Here is an 18,333-nt window from a genome sequence, read left to right on the forward strand (position 1 = left end):
CAAATTACTAAAAAGTTATTCCGGTCTTATACTTCCCTCTGTGTACATCCGTACGCTGCACAAGCTGGCATGTTTGAAAACATAAGTGAGATTAAACAAAAAAATGCTACCAACAATAAAGAATGACAACGTGGATGTTGCTGCCGCCGTAATACCACCAACACCCCCCCCCCCCTCCAAGAAGACCTACCTCGATCCTTCTTGGCCGCCCTGGTGGTATACTGGCCACTGCGGGGGTAGGAAAGAAATCCTACTCTTTCCTGCCCTCTGCCGCTCCTCCGTCTCCGTTTCCTCTTCTGTGCTGCACGGTTCCCGCTGCTGCCGGCCATTTTGAAAACCCCGGCAGCAGTGAGTGCAGTCCAGAACTAAGGAAAGGGAGACAGAGGAGCAGCAGAGGGCATGGAAGAATCAGAGTAGGATTCTTTCCTGCCCCCGGCCTTGTTCGCTCCTACCGCCCCACCCTCGGTACGCTGTCCGCCGCGGCAGCCCTGTGAGTTCGCTGTGGTGCACTGGGGTGCCGCGGTGCACAGTTTGGGAAACGCTGTTCTAACAGTTCATAGTGGCCAGTGCTGATTTTATCCCCAGGGCTTGCTGGAACTTGCAGTCCTGCTGTCCTTAGGGAAGAAAATCAGACCTAAAGTCAGTGAAAACAGCGGGCCTGGCTCATGCCATTTCTGGTGAGCTTCTACTTGGGATTTCCTTCAGTATTAGCACTCTACATCCAGTGGGGATATGTTAGGGCAGGTCTACCTAAAACATACATCCTGGCAGTGGCGTTCCTAGGGGGGCTGGCATCTGGGGCGGAGGACCCCCCCCCCCCCGCCGGGTGTACACTGCCGGGGGGGGGGGGGGAGTGCTGCGCGCGCCTGTCCTCCGTTGTTCCATGCTTCTTCTCTGCCCCGGAACAGGAATTAACCTGTTCCGGGGCAGAGAAGAAGCATGGAACAACGGAGGGCGAGGGCGGGCGAGGGCGCGCGCGGCACCCCCCCCCCCCCCCTAGGAACGCCACTGCATCCTGGCAGTGCCTTGCAGACAGATATGGGAACACGGAAAGGATTCCGATTTCTGGATCAAGTTGCAGTTATTTCGAAGTTCTTATTTGGTTCTCTGTTTTTCATAGTGAGGTTGGTTTCTGGTTGTTATTGGTTTCATATTTTTGGCCTTGGCAAATGCTTACAAATGACATACTGACTGAGGAAGGAACTGGCCATCTGGCATCACTGCCTTTAGTTTGTTTATCTCTGTCTCCACCTGCTGGTAGGTCAGTATTCTACAATGGTAGAAGGACTGTGAAACATGGTCCCTCTGTACACATCGTTTCCTATATATGGCATTGAATACACATTTTGGCATCTTTGGCTCTGTACATGGCAATGAATAATGGGGAATGATTTATGGGCCACATTCACTGTAGCTTTCAAGTAATTCTGCAGAATCAGTTGTAGATTTGGCATTGAGCTGTTAGTTGTGGTCAAGAACCGAACTGTAAGAATGTGAACAGTTTCTTCTGCATCCTGTCCACGATCTGCGAGTATCCGCGACGTGGTCCAAGTGCAAGAAGTAAGGCGACGGGTGTGTAGAAGCACCTTGTGTGGTGGGCAAAAAGACAAGCCTGAACGCCTACATCTTGCACAACGCCCAACAGCACCATGAGTATCCATGAAGAGTTTTTCCACTGGCGACCTAGTGCTGCACAGACTCTTGGCTTCCCTCTCGCCCCTTTTACTCTCCTTTTCGGTTCCTGTTCCTCTCATTGGGAGAAAACGTTCCCGTCGAAGCAAAGGGAGACTTGGCACGAAAGGTCCTACCAGACATGATGAGGTCCCCGTAGCCCTGCTGGTGTGAGAAGGCGTAGCCGGAGCGTCGGGAGCTGGTACGCCGCAGGCGGATCCTGCGTGGGGGAGGGGGCGGCCTCCTCTTGGCCTCTCGTATCTTGTGGAGGACCTGAAAGGGAGAGACAGTTTATCTGAGCGTGTAATGTAATACGACCTGAAAACCTTGAACCACTCAGGAAGTACAGAAACTCGAGGCTGATGGAAATTGCTGGAATTTGTGAATTTTCAAACCAAATCTCTCTTTTTCTGACTCAAAAAGTAGCAAAGAATGGCACAGTTACAGCTCACTGCAAAGCCTCTAACCTTGAAGACTGTAGAACACAGGAACAAATATCTAACAGTATTTATCAATTAATCGATCACAGGGCCGCCAAGAGACTGAACCGGGCCTGGGGCAGGGACGCCGCCAAGCCCCCGGATCTCTGCCGCCCTCCCGATCGCTGCCACCCCCCCCCCACACAATGTTCGCCGCTGCCCCCCCCCCCCCCGGATCGCTACCGCGATTGAAATACCTTGTTGGCTGGCGGGGATCCAGCAGAGGACGTCTTCCTCCAGTGATGCTCTTCTGCTGAATGCCTGCCTCTGCAGCTGCTTTTTCTCTCAGGGCATGCTCGGTTTCAAAATTGAGCATGCGCACCTGAGAGGAAAAGCAGCTGCTCAGCTGGGCAAAAGAACAGCGCTAGAGTTGCTCCTCCGGGTTCTTCCCAGCCTCCAAGGGGGGTCCGGCTGCGGTACCTGAATTTTCTCTCTCCTGCTCCTGTCAGGACGCGATCACTTGGGTCCCGTCAGGAGCAAGAGAGAGAGATCCTCGTGCCAGGCCCCTCTTGGAGGTCTGGGCCTGGGGAATTTTGTCCCCCCCCCTCCCGCCCCCCCTTCTCGTTGGCCCTGATCGATCAATAAGGGGTCTATATTCAAAATTGATTTAACAGGCAGGAGAGGTTACTGGCTGGTTAAATCTCCTGTCCTATCGGCCAATATTCAGTGGCTGTTAACCAGAGAGGCAGTTAGAGGGGATACTCAGTGCCACTAAGCTGAAACTGGTGAATTATTTAGGTTTATTTATCCCTTACTAGAGTAGTATGGACCAGTCACCCCCTAATAGGTGGAATAAATAAACCAAGGCTACGTAGGTATGCGAAATGCAATTGTTTATTACTTACCAAGCATAGATAAGAAATAGTAATTTCTCATGACAGTACAGAACTGCTATACATAAGTATGAATTATTTAGGGTCTTTTTCACCCCCACCCCAAATTACCAGCCAAAGCCAATTTGCAGAGATAAAAGACCCAAGGCTATGTATGAGAAAGCAATAGGATTTATTCCTTATAAGAAAAACAATTCTTTTATTATTACTTGCCAATGCAGATACAATTGATTAGTTTCTCATGGGAGAGCAACCCTGCTTGCACAAAGGTACTGGCTGTGACTGTCTCCAAAGAAGTAGGAAATACAATCACTTATATACGTTCATTAACATAACAGGTAATCTGACAATAATCACACTTATTGGATATACGATAATATTATAGTTAACACTGATTGGCTATTATAATAATGTGGTTAGTACTTACTGGAAAAGCTAATAATGGACTAGCTCTTCTTGGAAGACTAAGTCATCTTCCTGAGGAATTATCTTGTTCTATTTTTCACTAAAACATCTGTGACCACCATGTTGCTAAACCATGTTACTCTATTTTTCCATCCTTGCCCCTTCCTCATTTCTGCTTGCACCAGGATGCACTGGGCGGGGCTGGGCGCCGCCATTTTGCTATGTCGTCAACCAAGAGGAGGGAGGCAGGCTGCGTCCCTCCTCTAACTAAGGTAGGGGGGCCAGGAGAGGGCTGTCCTTACGCTGGACCACCAGGGATCGCTCGGACAATGCTGGGGGGGGAGTTGGGGTGGGCTGGAGGCGCAGACAGGGCTCACCATTCCTCCCCAATGATCAGCAAACCCTAACGCCAGCTCAGAGCTGACGTAGGATTTGCCGCGGCCAGCGACCAAATCTTTGCTGCGCTGGTCGCTGATCATTGGGGATGAATGCGCTGAGCCTGGTTTAGCATGCATTTGCATGCTACTTGCCTAAAGAGCCCTCGAGCGTGTTGTTTCACACGCTCGAGGGCTCTAATCATGGGGCAGTAGCAAACGCTGGCGCTAGTATGGCGCTAACAGCCTCTAGCACCGGCGTTTGCTTTTGATCATGAGGGTGTCAGTATCTGTCTCTCTCTCTCCCCCCCCCTTAATACTAAACTAGGTCCTGCAGTGCCTGCTAGAGGCTATCTGTTAATGCTGTGGTACAAAGTTCAAGTTTTAAAACTAGGAGAAAAAGAGTATGCAGATCAGTTGATAAATGTTGCTTTTTTACATTTTTATTTTGCCTATCAGTAACCTAGAATTCCTCCTTTAAACCCCAATCTTTAAGTTCCCAAATAACAAAGAAAACAGTGTTCACTTACCAGAGAAATGTCCTCTTCTCTCAGAACTTCTCAGATAGTGCTAAGCTTCTAACTTTTTTTATTCATCCCAAATCTGCCTCTGTTCCCACCCACATTTGATGCTCCTAAATTTAGGAGTTTACGGAAAATTTGAGTATAAATTTAGGCCCTCAGCCTTAGTAAATTTTCAAATAGGCCAATTTAGGAGCATAGCTCTCAAAGTTCAGAAACATAACTGACAGCAAAGAAAGACAAACATGGCCCATCTAGTCTGCCCAGGGACGTGGTTGAGGACAGCAACCAGCTTTGTGCTGCAGGTACAGCCCCAACAACCTTCCTGATAGACTCGATGGGCCATTGTTGTTATTTCTGTAGCCGTTAACTATATTACTATATAACGAGGCTTCACCATCATCAGTGAGACTCCACTGCATCCAACAAGGTCCCATGGCACCCAATGAACTTTTACCATTCTCAACGAGCCTCCACTGCACATAACAAACCCTCATCATCCCCAATACAACTTTACTGCACCCAGACGGGAACCATGGCAACCAAAATGGCTTCCTCCTTCCCAACAAGGCATTGCGGTACTAACAAACTCCTGTAGCTCCCCCTCTGCTTCTCTGAACCATGGAAAGATATTAAACCAGTTTGCTGCTTACTTTGTCCGTGAAGCTGGGCCTGAGCTCTGCTTTTAGGAACCGGTAGCCTACCACGGGAAGGATGCAGAGGACGGTGGTGAGGAAGATGGCCAGCCACACGTTAGGCTGACTTAGGGAGTTCCGTGCTGTACCTGGGAAGAGATGGATCCAGAAGAACTCAGCATTTCAGATTGAACTTAGAAGGGGAGTAAATCACTGGTATAGACAGACCTTGGTCCTCACAATTGCATTTGCAATGCTGATAGTCACAGAGGAATAATGGGCTGGTGTGCAGAAGGACACATTACTGCTCATGCACAAGCGTTGGATAAGTGTATTTGCTGTTGGAGGCATCTTTTATGGTGTAAAACCATCGATGCATTCACATCTGGCACAAAAGTCATAAAACTAGCAGCTCACTAGAGTCAAACATGCAAGCAGTGATATTCTTATACTTTAAGAGACTCAGCTAGCAGCCCAGATTCACACCTATGGACCTTTGATTTCTTCATTCTGTATAAGTTATTCATTTGGAAAATGACCCACTGCTGGGCACAGTGACATTGTACTGGGATCTAGGGAAGGGAGATGTCAGTCAACCAAGTAAGCTGATTCACTTATCTCCTGGAGGAGGAGGAGAACTAGTCTAGTGGTCAGTGCAGCAGACCTTGATCCTGGGAAACTGAGTTTGATTCCCACTGCAGCTCCTTCTGACTCTGGGCAAGTCACTTAACCCTTCATTGCCCCAGGTACAAAATAAGTAAACCACTTTGAATAAAAACCACAGAAATTCAGTATATCAAGTCCCCTTAACAAGATTCCATGCCCAATCTCAAAGAGTAGCGACATTCCATGTAGAACCCCAAAGAATAGCAAGAATCCAGAATCCCGAGGAGTAGCCTAGTGGTTCGTGCAGTGGACTTTGATCCTGGGGAACTGGGTTTGATTCCCATTTAACCCTCTATTGCACAGACGCAAATAAGTACCTGTATATATACTATGTAAACCACTTTGAATGTAATTGTAGAAACCTCAGAAAAGTGGTACATCAAGTCCCCTTTTCCCTTCCTGTTAAGAGTCCTGAATCATTATGTCAAGCTCCATCCCTGGCCCTATTCAACTCCGGGCCAAAAGCCCACCTTTGTGAGGCCACTTTTAACTCTTAACCCCTTATTCACCCGTTCAATACCCATGTTGTTTGAATCATTCCTGTAATAAATGTACTCCTGTTCGTCCTGTTCGTGTGTGTCAGACAAGCTGTGGGTGGGGTCCCGGTACTTACCAATGAAGGGGAAGAATGCTGTGAAAATCAGATACATGCCATCGCTGTACATGGTGAAGGTGATGGCGAAGTAGACTGCCAAGCTGCCCCAGATGAAGAACTGGTTGACGGCGGTCCAATACGCTGTGTCCAGGCCAATCTAGAAAGAGGAAGGAGGTGCGTTCTCAGCAGTATAAGACAACTTCAATACGACATTTTCATTTCCGACCCAGACTGGAAAAGTTTTAGACTGCAGCTTATACGTTCTACTCTCATCCAGCTGGAATTTATAGTAGGATTAATCATAGAAGGTGTCAAGATACTCAAACTGAATCGTTAAAATATTTTGGATCATTCTTCTGTATGGCTGGAGTTAGTTCGGGAAGGGGTATAGTGCTCATCGGGGTTTTGGAGGCTGAATGAGCATTTATTGGGAGATCAGAAGGTTTGTGATGACGGCAGAAAGAGACCTGCACGGTCCATCCAGTCTGCCCAACAAGATAAACTCATATGTGCTACTTTCTGTGTATACCCTACCTTGATTTGTACCTGTCCTTTTCAGGGCATAGACCGTATAAGTCTACCCAGCACTAGCCCCGCCTCCCAACCACCAGCCCCTTGATTTGTATCTGTCATTTTCAGGGCACAGACCGTATAAGTCTGCCCAGCATTAGCCCCGCCTCCCAACCACTAGTTCCGCCTCCCACCACCAGCTCCACCCAATCTCGGTTAAACTCCTGAGGATCCATTCCTTCCGAACAGGATTTCTTTATGTTTATCCCTCGCATGTAGAACTAGAGGGCACGGTACGAGATTGAAGGGGGGCAGACTCAAGAAAAATGTCAGGAAGTATTTCTTCACGGAGAGAGTGGTGGATGCTTGGAATGCTCTCCCGCGGGAGGTGGTGGAGGGGAAAACGGTAACGGAATTCAAACATGCGTGGGATAAACATAAAGGAATCCTGTTCCGAGGGAATGGATCCTCAGAAGCTTAGCTCAGATTAGGTGGCAGAGCCGGTGGTGGGAGGCGGGGCTGGTGGTTGGGAGGCAGGGATAGTGCTGGGCAGACTTATACGGTCTGTGCCCTGAAAATGACAGATACAAATCAAGGTAGGGTATACACAAAAAGTAGCAAATATGAGTTCATCTTGTTGGGCAGACTGGATGGTCTTTTTCTGCCGTCATCTACTATGTTACTATGTTACTATGCATGTTTGAATTCCGTTACCGTTTTCATCTCCACCACCTCCCGCGGGAGGGCATTCCAAGTATCCACCACTCTCTCCTTGAAAAAATACTTCCTGACATTTTTCTTGAGTCTGCCCCCCTTCAATCTCATTTCATGTCCTCTCGTTATCTAGTCCTCTAGATATCAAGGGGGGTGATTCAGAATTATTTGCTAGATAATGATAATGGGATGGTTTCTGATAGTTATCTATGGGATGCGCGTAAGGCAATGGTGACAGGATATTTGGTGGAATGAGGAGCTTGCAAGGAAAAAGTTATGAGAAAGATTGTTTTCCTTGGAACAATGCCAGCAAATGAATTTGTGTGTTTTGGTTTGGAGGAGGAAATTGAACTTGGTTAGGGCGGAGTTAGGGAAATGGCAGTTTTTGGTGCAGTTTATGCACAGAAGATTGAAACAGAGACAATTCGAATTTGGTAACAAGTCGAGGACTTTTTTTGGCGAAGGTCCTACGAGGGAGGAGAATGGCCCAGATGATTAGGAAAATCAAAGAAGGAGATGTTATGTATTATATTGATGGTACCATTAGGCAGGGGTGTGCTGGTAAATTTTTAACAACAGGCTCTTTCTCCAGACATAGCCATCTCTGCAGTTGGAAGGGCCAAGGGGGGTGGGGTGGGGGGGAGCAACACTTGCCTCTCTCTCTCCTCCCTCCGTGCGGGCACGCTAGGCATACCTTTGCTGGCAGCCAATAAATGGACTACCACCACTCCCAACGTCTTGCTCTGAGCAGCATGCTGGAACTTTTCTCACATGCTCGAGAAGTCCCAGCCTGCTGCCCAGAGCTGGAAACAAGGAGCGGGGAGCAGCAGTAGTCTATTTACTTGGCTGGCAGGGCTCAACATCCCCACCAGCAAAGTAAAAGATAATTCAGCAGGGGGCCCAAGCCCACATTTTGGGAGCCAGTTGTTAAAGTAGCCATGGAGGGCCCTACTTTAACAACCGGCTCCCAAAATTCTTAAAAACTTAACAACCGGCTCTTGCGAGCCTGTGAGAGCCTGCTCCAGCACACCACTGCCATTAGGGCACAATTTTTGGATTTTTATTGGCGATTTAGGGCCCACTGATAGCTCCGCCCCAGCCTGCCCATAGCTCCACCCATAGCTCCGCCCTGAACTGCCCAAGCTCTGCCCAGAACCGCCCTCAACCACCGCAGTTCTGCCCCAGCACAGCCTCCCTTTCCAACTACAGCAGGAGACACCTCATAAGACATCATTTCATCAAGGCATTTCCTGCTGACCCTGGAAAGTGGAAACGGAGCTGTTCAGCGGGAGATCCCGGCACTCCGGCAGGAGATAACTCGCAGGTATGTTACAGCGTGTTTATTTTTACACATGTCAGAAAGGATGTGGCTAAGAGGAAAATCACACAGAGCTTTTATTTGCAGTTTCAAAGTCTCATGTGGACATTCTACACTTCAAAGCAGCTGCAAACACTTGCACCGAGCATTACGTCCCCCTCCAACCCCCCCCCCCCCCCAATATTTATTCAGCATTTGATTAAAAACTGGCCACCATGAATTTTTAATACCTGGATATTTAACATTGATATCTGGATACCGTCTGACACTGAATATTTGGGTATAACTTGGCAACCAGCAATATTCAGACTGGTACTTAAGACGACAGCCTCGATGCTGTCCTAACTATCTGGGCAGTTATCCGATTAACACTGAATATTGCTACTAACAGGGGAATCAGAAAATCTGCCCAGACTCTGCCCTTAAACCAGGGGTGTAGCCAGACTTCGGTGGGAGGGAGGTCCAGAGCCCGAGGTGAGGGGGCACGTTTTAGCCCCCCCTCCCGGCGCCGCTGACCCTCCCCCCACTGACGCCACCAACAACTTTGACCCCCCTCCCGCCGCCAACCCTCCCTCGCCATCGCCTACCTTTGCTGGCGGGGGACCCCAACCCCCGCCAGCCGAGGTCCTCTTCTGGTGCAAGGCTTCATTCTGTTTCTGTGAGTCTGACATCCTGCATGTATGCGCCGGAAGAAGAGGACCTCAGCTGGCAGGGGTTGGGGTCCCCCGCCAGCAAAGGTAGCAGACGGCGATGGTGGGGGAGGGTTGGTGGCGGGAGGAGGGGTCGAGAGGGTCGTCGGCAGGGGGGTCCAGGGCCAAATCTACGGGGGCCCAGGCCCCCGTAGCCCCACGTAGCTACACCACTGCCTTAAACTGCCCTGACACTACCCAGATACCGCTGAGGTAGTCAGTCTGGAGCCAATGAACGGGACTTTTCCCACGTAGCAGCTACTCTTACCTGGATCAGCCCTTTTTGGTTTGTATTGAACCAAAATCAGTGCCCACATTCTTGGTTTCAACTACAAACATTAAGTTCCCTGTATACATATGTGTAATAAACAGTTGGAAATTAAGAGACTATGGAGCTAATTTTCAAAGCACAGACTTACAAAGTTCCATAGGTTACTATCAGGCTCATTTTCAAAAGAGAAAAACATCCAGAAATATTTGGATGTTTTTCTCACAAAAACGTCCAAATCAGTATTTTCAAAACCTCTTTTTAGACTTTTTCTATGAAGTCCGTCAGAAGTCCGTCCAAATCTCAAGGGGGGCATTTCAGGGGCGTGTTCAGGGCAGTACTTGGGCATTCCTAAGACTTAGATGTTTTTCAACCATAATGGAACCAAACAAAACCGTCCAGGACTAAAACTTAGACGTTTTGGGCTAGACCTGTTTTTATTACGAATAAGGCACAAAAAGGTGCCCTAAAATGACCAATGGAGGGAATCAGGAATGACCTCCCCTTATTCCCCCAGTGGTCACTAACCCATTCCCTCCCCCTAAAAATGTGATGAAAAACATTACTTGCCAGCCTCAGATGTTATACTCCGGTCCATTAGACCAGCATGCAGGTCCCTGGCGTAGTCTAGTTATGGGTGTAGTGCACTGCAGACAGGTGGACCCAGCCTCCTACCTCTCCCTACCTGTTACAATTGTGGAGGAAACTGTGAGCCCTCCAAAACTCACCAGAAACCCACTGTACCCATAAGAGCTATGGTAGTGGTGTACAGTTTGGGGTTTTAGGTGGATTTTGGGGGTCTCAGCACACAAGGTAAGGGAGCAATGGTCAGATGTGTACCAGGGAGCATTTTATGAAGTCCACTGCAGTGCCCCCTAGGGTGCCCTATTGCTGTCCTGGGATGTCAGGGGGACCAGTCTACTAACAATACTGGCTCCTCCTATATCCCAATGGCTTGATTTTGTACGTTTTGCTTGGACGTTTTTTTTCCGAAAATGGACCAAAAATAACAAAATGTCCAAATCACAAAATGTCCAAAATACAAAACGTCCATAGTATTTTTGGCAAAAAAGATAGACGTTTTTCTTTTTTTCCGAAAATGACCTTCTTCCCCTGTTCAGATTTTGGAATTTTTGTGTAAAACGTCCAAATTCATATTTAGAAGTCATATTGAAAATGCCCCTCTATGTGTCTTTGTTAAGTCTAAGTGCTTTGAAAATACGCCTCTGAGTCTTCTCTGTGGATGCTGAACTGGTTTGGCTGTTTAGCACTGCAAAGTGTACTGTTCTTATATGAAGTATGAGAACAGGATTCTTAGGGCAGGTGTCTTATGTGGTAAACATTTCATGACTCTGCATTCTATACATTTTTCCTGTTTTTCTTAACAGCTATCAGAACACAGTCTGTAAAAGATATAAACAGAGAGCTTGTCGTTACAAGGTGCTTACAAGCTAAGTTTCAAGAAAGTACAGCCCCTGTCTTTTACCTGTACATGCACATAACACAAAGGCCTGACCTGAAATTTCAGGGTATGATCAGGATGCTTCAATGGTTGGGTGTTTCTTTTTGTTAATACCAGGGCCGGGGCAAGGCCGCCCCCGGGCCCCCTCCCCCCCGAGGTCGTCGTCGTTGCCGCCCCCCTCCGTCCACCAACGGGCCCCCCTGAATTCAAATCATAGCGCCTCACCTCGACCTCGCTCCATGTGAAAGAAGCACAGCAGCGGCATTCTGCAGATCGCCTCCCTGTGTCCCGCCCTCGCGCAAGTTACGTCAGATGAGGGCGGGACACAGGGAGGGAAGGCCCGAAGGGAGGCGATCTGCAGACTGCCGCTGCTGTGCTTCTTTCACACTGAGCGAGGTCAAGGTGAGGTGCTATGATTGGAATTCAGGGGGGCCCGGCCCGGTGGTGGACGGAGGGGGGCGGGTGGAGGGGACTGCGGCGCCTTGCCCCCCTTGGAGGCCCGGGTAAGGGGAATTTTGTCCCTCCTGCCCCCCCCCTCGGCGGCCCTGGTTAATACCCTGTTGGATTTGAGCCTGAGACTAGGCCAGAAAGCCTAGAATCCTCTCACTGGGGCTCCATCTGCTCTCCCTACTCTCAGGGTGATTAGTACAGTGGGAATAGAGACACAATACCTGAACAGATACAACCAGGAGTAAGCAGGTCTGGGCCATCAGAGCAAAGGACTGGTAGTCAGAAATGGCTTTACCATCGTCCCTGACCGTATCGTACATGGCACCATATGGGACGAAGAACAGAATGAGGGAACTGTAGATGCCATGCAAGACACATTTCACAAACTCCTTCTTGTTGAAGTAACGATTCATCTGGCCTGGTTCATAGAGCAGTGGGTACTCCATACTCCAGTGGTCATCTACATCCTGAGGAGAAGCCAGAAAGGAAGAAATGAAGATGGCTCGCTTACTCATACCATGCCTAAGAGGATGCTTAGATTTCACAACCGAGTACCCATTGGGTTACCAGGAGCCCCTGTGCCATCAGGAAGAGGCTAAATCCTATTGCATGTACGGATTCGTTCTTCCAGTGTCCCTGTGAAGAGAGGGACTTTTATTCTACTGAAGCTCAGCCTGGCCTCATGACATGGAAACTCCCTCCCAACCTCCATGCATTATTATCAGTTATATTGCTGACTCCTTGGTTGCTCCCTCCTCTCTCCCATATCCTAAAAGCAGGTTTGGTCCCATTTCTTCATGTCACCATGCCAAGAAAAGTCACAGAAATGGAACTCAATGTGAGGAAAGGAGACAACATTTGGTGACCATCTTTGATTCTTACAGAAACATGATAAGTCCAATAGGAAAAAAAAGGAAACCTTAAGGTACATAGACTTTCTGACCTACTGATACATTATTTGGGACCCCACCAGCCGAGATACGTACAGCAGCGGCAGTGGGGGGAGTGGCAGGGCGGCAATGGGGTGGGGGGTAGCGGCGGGGCGGCGGAGTAAAATGTGCCCCCCTCAACTTTGGGCTCTAGCCCCCTCCCACCTCGAGGTCTGGCTATGCCCCTGGCATATGGGGAAGAGAGGCTGGGTGGTGGGGACAGAGGCTGGGAGTGGAGTTTTGGGAAGGAAGAGAAGGTATTACGAAAGGGTGATGGGAAGTGAAAAGTGTTATTGGTTGGGAGACTGTTGCTGTAAAGTGCTGGAAGTGTCTGAAACATCTAAAGGGAAGAGAAGCTGAGTGATGAAAACAGCAACTGGGACTGGAGCTGTGTGAGTGGAGAAGAAAGAAGCTGTGAGGGTGAGAGGCAGTGGCATACCAAGGGGGGGCGCCACGCGCCAGTCAGCGGCGTTCATTTCCATGCTCCCTCTGCCCCGGAACAGGAAGTAACCTGTTCCGGGGCAGAGGGAGCATGGAAACGAATGACGCTGACCGGCGTGCGGCACCCCCCCAGCGGCGTGCACCCGGGGGTGAGGGGGTTCTTTCGCCGGGGTGGGGGGTCGCGCTGCACGGGGGGGGGGGGGGGCGCTGCACATCGGCGATCCGCCCCGGGTGTCAGCGCCCCTAGGAACGCCACTGGTGAGAGGAACTCAGGGAGGATGTGTGGGCTCTGATGGAGGAAGGGAGCTGGGAGAAGGAGGCATGATTGGAGAGACAGGAAGAAGAGCAGGCAGAGGGGACACAAGATGAAGAGGAAAGGGCAGCTGTTTGGGATTGGGAAAAGCGGGGGATTGAGAGAAGTCATGGCAGAGGGAAGAGACATGAAGGTGACAAGGGTGAGAATCAGTGTGAGGGGGTGAAACTAGAAGAAAGTGAGATGAGAGAACACAGAGACAAGCTACAGATTGTTAAACACATGGAGTAAACAGACATAAAAGAAATGAGAAGAAGACTGTAAAAAAAATTCATAAAATATAGGGAAAAGGATCTTCTCATGCTTCCTCTCTGCCTTCAAGAATAGGCAGAGACAGAGGATGTAAGAGAAACTACGGACACAAAAGTAAAGATTTCTGTACTAGCTGAGTTCAAGGGTCAAGGGTGGGGAATACTCGGTATTCTGCCATTCTCCTTCAGCGCTACGGTCACCAGAATAAATAAGTTATTTTAACTGAAGAGAAGTGGAGGAGCAGAGGGAGTTTTGGCCTGGTCTGAAAAAGTTCTGTAACGGAAAGGAACATTGTGTTCCTTTTTTTACAAAACCAAAACACATCATCCTGCCTGAGTGTGGGTGGTAGGGATAGGCCAGGCCGGACGGGAAGGGATATGACCTTAGTATAAATAAGCTGTGGGTGGGAAGGGGAGGGAGGAGAAGAAAAGTGAGGTGGACTAAACTGTTGAGGATGAGGTGGGGTTGGGGAGGAGGAGAGACTGGTGGGACACTCGTAGACAGATGATCAAAAGCTAGAGACCAATAGAAACATTCCTAGTGCCTGTGTTTGCTCCCCTCCCAATGAGTAGAGCCTACGAGCGTATGTAACCACAAGCTTGCCGGCTCTGAACACAATGAGCATGCAAATGCATGCTAAACAAGGCATTACCTATTCCTCCCCAATGCTGAGCGGGCAACACATCAAACCCTATGCCAGCTTGGAGGTGGCATTAGGGTTTGCCTGGGCACTGGGGAGGAATGGAGAGACCCTGTCCTGCATGCATTTGCACACTCACAGCCCCCCCCCCCCCCCCCCACCCACACACACTCACAAAAGAGGCTGGAGGTCTGGTGGACTTCCAGACCCCCTACCCTACCCCCCCCCTCCCCCAACACAGGGCTGGAGATCTGGTGGACCTCCAGACAACCCCACACCCCCTGAGGGTCCAGTGGTCCAATGTGAGCCTAGTAGCCCCCTTCCACCCATTGTGGTGGCCTAGTGCCTCCCCAAGCCCCCTGTACCCGTAAGCTGGAGGAGGGAGTAGCATTCCCTCCTCCTGCAAGTGCTGCCTTCAGAATGGTGGCAACCTGCCCTGTCCACTGCATCCTGGGATGTGCTGGGCAGGGCTTCCCTACCGTATAAGGGGGGGGGGGGGAGTCTGGAGGGGTTTGTGTGTGGGGGGGTCTGGAAGTCCACCGGACCTCCAGCCCTGTGTCCAGGGGTGGTGGTGGGGGGGTCTGGTGGTTTGTTTCACAGGTCCGGGCTTTTTTCTTTTTTTTTTGACAGCCCAGACTTGTCAAGCAACTCTTCTGGGGGAGGATTGTGCGTTTGGCGCATGGCCAGGCGCAATCCTCCCGCAGAAGTCCCTCCATGATCAAAACTAATAGTGTGCATAAATTTGCACGCTATTAGTTTTGATCATCAGGGCTTTAATTCCCCAAGCTAGTCCGGTGCTAATTTTTCAGCGCTCTTCGGAACAACGCGAGGAATTTGTTCATCGGCCCCTCAGTGCTTCCCTAGTTCTTCGTTTGGCCATCGGTCCTTCCAGTGTGTGCACTACCCGCTGTGCTCTACATCAAAATATGGTCTGGTCATTTGTGCCCATGACTCTGTTATAATTAGTTTTCCTTTTTACAGACACAGTGTGGCAGGGGCGTAGCCAGACTTCGGCGGGAAGGGGTCCAGAGCCCGAGCTGAGGGGGCACATTTTAGCCCCCCCCCCCCCCCCCGGCGCTGGAGAAGGCTTCAGCTGGCATGGGTTGGGAACCCTTGGCAGCCAAGGTATTTGCTGCAGCAGTGGGTGGGGAGTGGCGGGGCGGCGGGAGACCAAAATGTGCCCCCTTCCACCTCGGGCTCTGACCCCCTCTCACTGCGAGGTCTGGCTACACCCCTGCTTCAATCACCTGCTAAACTTTGTTTCTTTAATTGGATGTTGGAAGAGATGAACACTTAAAATTACCTGGTCAAACAGACTCATTCCAAGCACTGGAAGCGAGGTATACACGAGATTATAGAGTGTTATAAACCATTCATCATACATCGTCTGCAGAACAAGGAAGAGTAGATTAATAACTGTGCAGAAGGAGCGAGGTTTACACTAGACTATAAACAGTAATAAAACATTCATCATACACCATCTATACAGAGAAGAGAGAGTAATAATTATCCCAGTTGTACATGCCATGATAACATCAAGATTAGATTACTGCAATGCACTTTACAATGGTCTGACTACAAAGGACCTGCACCAACTCCAGTTGATTCAGAATGTAGCAGCAAGACTCATAGAAGGTTGCAAGCGACGTGACCACATCACGCCTTTTGCAAAAACGTCATTGGTTACCAGTAGAATACAGGGCTAAATTTAATACTCTAAGTCTGATCTTCAAGGCCCTGAAAGAAAATGGCCCTGAGTATCTGAAGAACAGGATGATCCTCCACACACCGCCAAGGACACTAAGGTCCTCCCAAGGACTTTCATTAACTACACCCTCTCCAAAAGACATTACACAATGTGATACCCGCAAGCGAGCCTTCTCCGGAGTAGCCCCCATACTCTGGAATGCACTCCCTGAAAGCCTCCGCTTAACACAAGACTACCTCTACTTCAGGAAGCAGGTGAAAGCTTGGCTCTTCAACCAAGCCTTTAACGGAATAAGTAACTAACTTGTTAGTCTCAGTCACACACACAAGGATTGATTCGGGCTGCACATACTGCAACGGGACACGTTTATCCACTCCTACCCTAGCTGAGATAATATTTAAGCATCGCTCTGACCTCACGTGCAACTTTCTTTAAATTAGTCACCTTATTTTCTAACCCCTCTTACTCTCTTACCCATCTTTGCTTGTACCCTTTACTATCAATTAAAATGTTCTATTACATATTACTATGCCATACTTTGTATTGTTATTTGAATATTTTTACTGCTGTAATTGTTTATTGCTCATGTTTGATTTATTCTTACTATACACTGCCTTGAGTGAATTCTTTCAAAAAGGCGGTAAATAAATCCTAATAAATACATAAATAACCACCACCAAGAATGTGCAGCAGGTGTACACCAGAGTATAAACAGCAAGAAAACATTCATCAAACACCATTCGTAGGGAGAAAAGACAGCATCTTAGTAATCCCCAGCATTTCTTTTCTGGGAACTAACAGTCATCATCTTGGGTTACGTGAGCTAGGTGGCACAGGCAACCTCAGAGCCGCTCTCACCTGCGCTGAGAATCCGCAGAAGAAGCCGTACCAGAAGTGGACCAGTGTGAAAGCGAAGTTCTTGTAGAAGAAGTAGCGAAGGAACTTGCACATGCGGATGTAGGACCAGCGACCGTGGACCAATAGGAGGCGCTGCAGGTAGCGGAACTGCGCAAAGGAAAAGTCACTAGAGAGGACGGCTTGCATCCCTTCCTGTCCGCTGATCCCCACTCCGATGTGTGCGGCTGGAATAATATATCGCACGTGGTTTATTTGACTTCGTATAACACTGCTGCTTTGTCATCTTCTGATCACCCATCCATCGCTCCCTCTGCTTTCCCTCCTTTCCCCTTCAGACTGTCATTGCTTTTATGTTTCACTTATATATTTTGATATTTGTCATCTTTTGCTCATCTGCCTTCACAAAAGCATGGAACAAACTACCAAACACTATAAAAATAACACGTAAATTAACAAACTTCAGGAAATTACTGAAAGCACACTTGTTTGACAAAACTTACAAGAATCCTCCTTAAAACTTGATTATTCTATATCTAAACCAATCCTCTAAACTGATTATATTAGCCATATTATCATATTTGTTTTCTTTTTCATTATGTGTTATGTAAATTATTCCACAGACATATCTTCCTTAATTCTTACATAGTAATATGTAAGAGGAGTGGAGGAGTGACCTAGTGGTTAGGGTGGTAGACGTTGGTCCTGGGGAACTGAGGAACTGAGTTCGATTCCCACTTCAGGCACAGGCAGCTCCTTGTGACTCTGGGCAAGTCACTTAACCCTCCATTGCCCCATGTAAGCCGCATTGAGCCTGCCATGAGTGGGAAAGCGCAGGGTACAAATGTAACAAAAAAAAAAAAAATAGATACTATTGGAGATTCTACATGGAATGTTGCTATTCCACTAGCAACATTCCAGGTAGAAGGCTGCGCAGGCTTCTGTTTCTCTGAGTCTGACGTCAGACTCACAGAAGCAGAAGCCTGCGCGGCCACATTGGTGATCTGCAAGGGCCGACTTCTACATGGAATGTTGCTAGAATCTATTATATGGTTGTAGAATCTCAAATAGTAGTAACAGTGGAGGAGTGGCCTAGTGGTTAGGGTGGTGGACTTTGGTCCTGGGGAACTGAGGAACTGAGTTTGATTCCCACTTCAGGCACAGGCAGCTCCTTGTGACTCTGGGCAAGTCACTTAACCCTCCATTGCCCCATGTAAGCCGCATTGAGCCTGCCATGAGTGGGAAAGCGCGGGGTACAAATGTAACTAAAATAAAAAAAATAAATAAAAATAATATGTTAATTTAGAACAAACCTCTTACTCTGTTCATAACTATATCTTTTGCAATATAATGTAAGCCACATTGAGCCTGCAAATAGGTGGGAAAATGTAGCAAATATATAAATAAATAAAATACTGTCCTGACCTGAGGAAGGTGGTTTGAGACCTGAGCTAGTCAACAAATGTATTAAGGTACTCTAATAAAAAGGTATCGTCTTCTTTTCTTTTCTTGCTTATTTCTATCCTGTTAATGGGCTAACAAAACGTACTGCTGGCTGAAAGTAAAGACATTATGATGCTCATTTTCAAAGCACATCTAGAACTT

The 18,333-nt window shown here is 48.4% G+C and overlaps 1 protein-coding gene across 2 annotated transcripts in view; it reads right to left on the reverse strand.

Annotated features, from left to right (window-relative positions):
- Positions 1 to 1,108: 1,108 nt before the first annotated feature.
- The window catches only part of LOC115462800 (phospholipid-transporting ATPase ID-like), a 258,559-nt gene continuing 241,334 nt past the window's right edge, over positions 1,109 to 18,333 (reverse strand). For both annotated transcript variants that reach the window (XM_030192816.1, XM_030192815.1), the window contains exons 23-28: positions 16,732 to 16,955; positions 15,469 to 15,552; positions 11,812 to 12,057; positions 6,198 to 6,336; positions 4,937 to 5,067; positions 1,109 to 1,944 (exon numbers count right to left, since the gene is read on the reverse strand). In XM_030192816.1, the coding sequence (XP_030048676.1) occupies positions 1,723 to 1,944; positions 4,937 to 5,067; positions 6,198 to 6,336; positions 11,812 to 12,057; positions 15,469 to 15,552; positions 16,732 to 16,955 (1,046 nt within the window). In that variant the 3' untranslated portion in view covers positions 1,109 to 1,722. The remainder of the gene's footprint in view (positions 1,945 to 4,936; positions 5,068 to 6,197; positions 6,337 to 11,811; positions 12,058 to 15,468; positions 15,553 to 16,731; positions 16,956 to 18,333) is intronic.

This window comes from Microcaecilia unicolor, chromosome 2, assembly GCF_901765095.1.
Source record: "Microcaecilia unicolor chromosome 2, aMicUni1.1, whole genome shotgun sequence".
Classification (NCBI taxonomy): domain Eukaryota; kingdom Metazoa; phylum Chordata; class Amphibia; order Gymnophiona; family Siphonopidae; genus Microcaecilia; species Microcaecilia unicolor.